The sequence below is a fragment of the Echeneis naucrates genome, chromosome 21 (genome assembly GCF_900963305.1).
Source record: "Echeneis naucrates chromosome 21, fEcheNa1.1, whole genome shotgun sequence".
NCBI lineage: Eukaryota > Metazoa > Chordata > Actinopteri > Carangiformes > Echeneidae > Echeneis > Echeneis naucrates.
This window is the reverse complement of record NC_042531.1, coordinates 8,624,007-8,626,750: the sequence shown is the minus strand read 5'-3', so window position 1 is coordinate 8,626,750 and position 2,744 is coordinate 8,624,007. Positions and strand designations below refer to the sequence as shown.

The 2,744-nt window shown below is 42.6% G+C and overlaps 1 protein-coding gene across 1 annotated transcript; it reads right to left on the bottom strand.

Moving 5' to 3' along the window:
- Positions 1–1,035: 1,035 nt before the first annotated feature.
- hoxd11a (homeobox D11a) lies at positions 1,036–2,493 on the bottom strand. The gene is made up of 2 exons (XM_029530622.1): positions 1,884–2,493; positions 1,036–1,271 (listed from the first exon to the last, which is right to left on the bottom strand). The coding sequence occupies exons 1-2, from the start codon at positions 2,488–2,490 to the stop codon at positions 1,036–1,038; spliced, it is 843 nt and encodes a 280-aa protein (XP_029386482.1). The 5' UTR covers positions 2,491–2,493.
- Positions 2,494–2,744: the final 251 nt, after the last annotated feature.

The window sequence follows — 2,744 nt, the reverse complement described above, 5'->3', positions numbered from 1 at the left end:
TGCAGAACCAACCAATCTTGGAGAGGAGCTGCACAAAGACAAACATTTCACCTGCAACCATTCAGGAGGAAAATTCGCTTTTCTCGGCCCTAGACATTTTTTTAATTAGTATTAGATTCGGAAGCCACAATTTACCTATTCTGTGTGGCAGGATGAGCAGATAAACTTGAAAATACTACTTATCCTCTCAGAAGGCGGTCCTGGTTAAAATATCTTCCCCCTGTTCCTTTGTTTACTCTGGTAGCATTTACAAATGACCCGGAATATATAAAAAAAAAAAAAAAAAGAGCCAAATATTGACGAGATGCGCAAAAGTCTCTTCAAATTCTCCAAACATTTTGTAGTCTGAAGTGAAACTATTCGAGAAAGGAAGGGAAATCTGTCCCCTTGTGGTCTGGGGGTTGGGGTACCAAAATCCAATAGCCCCCTATTTAGACATTTACAGCTACTTTTATTATACTGTCTAGACGGTTCAAGGTTTAGTAAACAATTCAGTTCTTGAAAGCAAAGGAAATAACGGGACCATGCAGCAGGCCTGCAAGTGCCAAACTTCACCATTGATGAATCGTCGTATGTATTTTTTAAAGACTTGTTTGGGACTATGCGACAGGTTTAGTGATACAACATTTGTCGTGTCTATTTTATTTCACACCACAACGAACATTACATGCGTCTTAATAAATGCATATACACAATGGAAAAAGAAGCCTACATATAGTTAATAGAAATCATTTCGAAGTACAGCGAGTACTTTACTGAAATAGCTATTGGTTGCCAATAACGCGAAAATATATGAACACGAATAAATAAATGCTAGAATTGTTTGCAAAAATCTGGGATTTTTTTCCTCCCCAATGCCAGATTTTTGGAAATGAAACTGATCAATAAAACGACCATGATTCAAATATGGCGAGGGGAGCAGTTTTTCAAACATTTGAGTGTGTATACCTCCTATTTTCTCCCGTGTGTGTGTGTGTGTGTGTGTGTGTGTGTGTGTGTGTGTGTTAATGTCATGTAGTAGTATTATGTCAGATATCAGAATAAAGGGTTCCCGGTGAAATACTGTAGGCGGTCACGGTTCAGCTTTTTCTCTTTCATTCTTCTGTTTTGAAACCAAATCTTCACCTGTCGGTCCGACAGGTTTAACATCCTGGACAGTTGCAGCCGCTTCTCTTTGTTAATGTACACGTTGAAGAAAAACTCTCGTTCAAGTTCTCGGATCTGGTATTTGGAGTAAGGGCACCTCTTCTTCCTGGACTTGGTCGATGAATCTGCACAAGAAAACCAAAACAAAACAGTCTGTTACTGACAAAATCAATGATCTGGACACAATATTCTGACTGAAGTGCAGTTAACAGGTTGACACATACAAATGTATTTGTTTGTTAATTTCTGCACAAAGGTCGTTACACACAGACACACACTCTCACTCACTCACACACACAGAACTAGACAACAACATTAGATTGGAATTACGCTGAGAATAAACTTGTACAATATGCTTGCTGGAGTTTGCAGATACAGACTATCGCGTTATAGTCTATTTCATAAATTACTTAGTTATTATATCTTCACAGGATTACGCAAAAGACGCCAAAACACACTTAATTCAAACAACGGCTGAGTTTCAACCACACAAATCAATTTCCGCATGCACGAGCTGTTTCTGGACACCATGTAGCCTTTAAACTATGGTTACTTGACTGTTTCCCATTGTAAATACCTTTACAACCGTAAAGCAAATCTTATAGGGATATAAAAGCTTTTGCATGCTTATAAAGAGGCACATAACACTGGACGGCTACTGAGGTGGACGCGGTAGTCAGGAGGACCTATTGTCTAAAACGAACACCTTCCATCCAACACAAAACGGGATTACTCACTCTGTTGGCTGTTCTTGTCGCCGCAGTTGGAGGATGAGTCCTCTTCCACGCTCCCGCTCGGGTCGGGTTTGTGCTCTTCTAGTTTGGTTAAAGCCTGGTTGGTGTTTGCAGCATCTCCAGGAGCGCCAGAGTCTGTCTTTTGTCTGTTGGGGAGATCCGCGCCGGGCTTGTCCGAGTTAGGGGTGTCAAAGAACTGGTCGAAGCCCTGGGGGAGCACCCCGTTCCGGCCGACTCCCGTGAAGAAATTGCACGGCGAGCTGGTCCCGCCGTGGTGCCCGTACAAGGACTCATTTTTGAAAATCACATCCGCTCTGCTGCTGGAGGACTGGATTAGGTCCCGGTGCATTATCTCTTCCGTTGAATAGTAAGACGCATAATTGCCCCTGTAGTGCCATTTGCTGGGATGGTCCAGTCCATAATCCCTGAAAGCGACTTCTCGAACAGGTTGGACCTGGGCTATGTTGGGAGAATAGGGGAAATTAATCTGACACGATGTGGTCTGCGGTAAAAAGGAGGAGACTGATGTGAAATCAGGCGTCGAAACGTAATAAGTGCAGCTCGGTAAATACATATTTGACGCACAGCTGCGATCATCGTATTCCGTCATATCTCTTCTTCCCTTTCCCTCTTTGCAAGAGAGGAAAGGAATTGGCAGCCTGACTGTGCTAAACTTTGTCCATCTATAGCACCACAGGCGCGTGGAAAGACCCCACCAGGGAGAAAAAATCGGAAACGTAGGCAGACCTGCAATACATCTTGATCGATTCTTGAGGTAATTGTGTCATGTGATCCAGCTAAGAAATTACCATACATCAATATCAGTCATTAAAAACTGTCCGGAGAAACTCATGTGAGCGCATG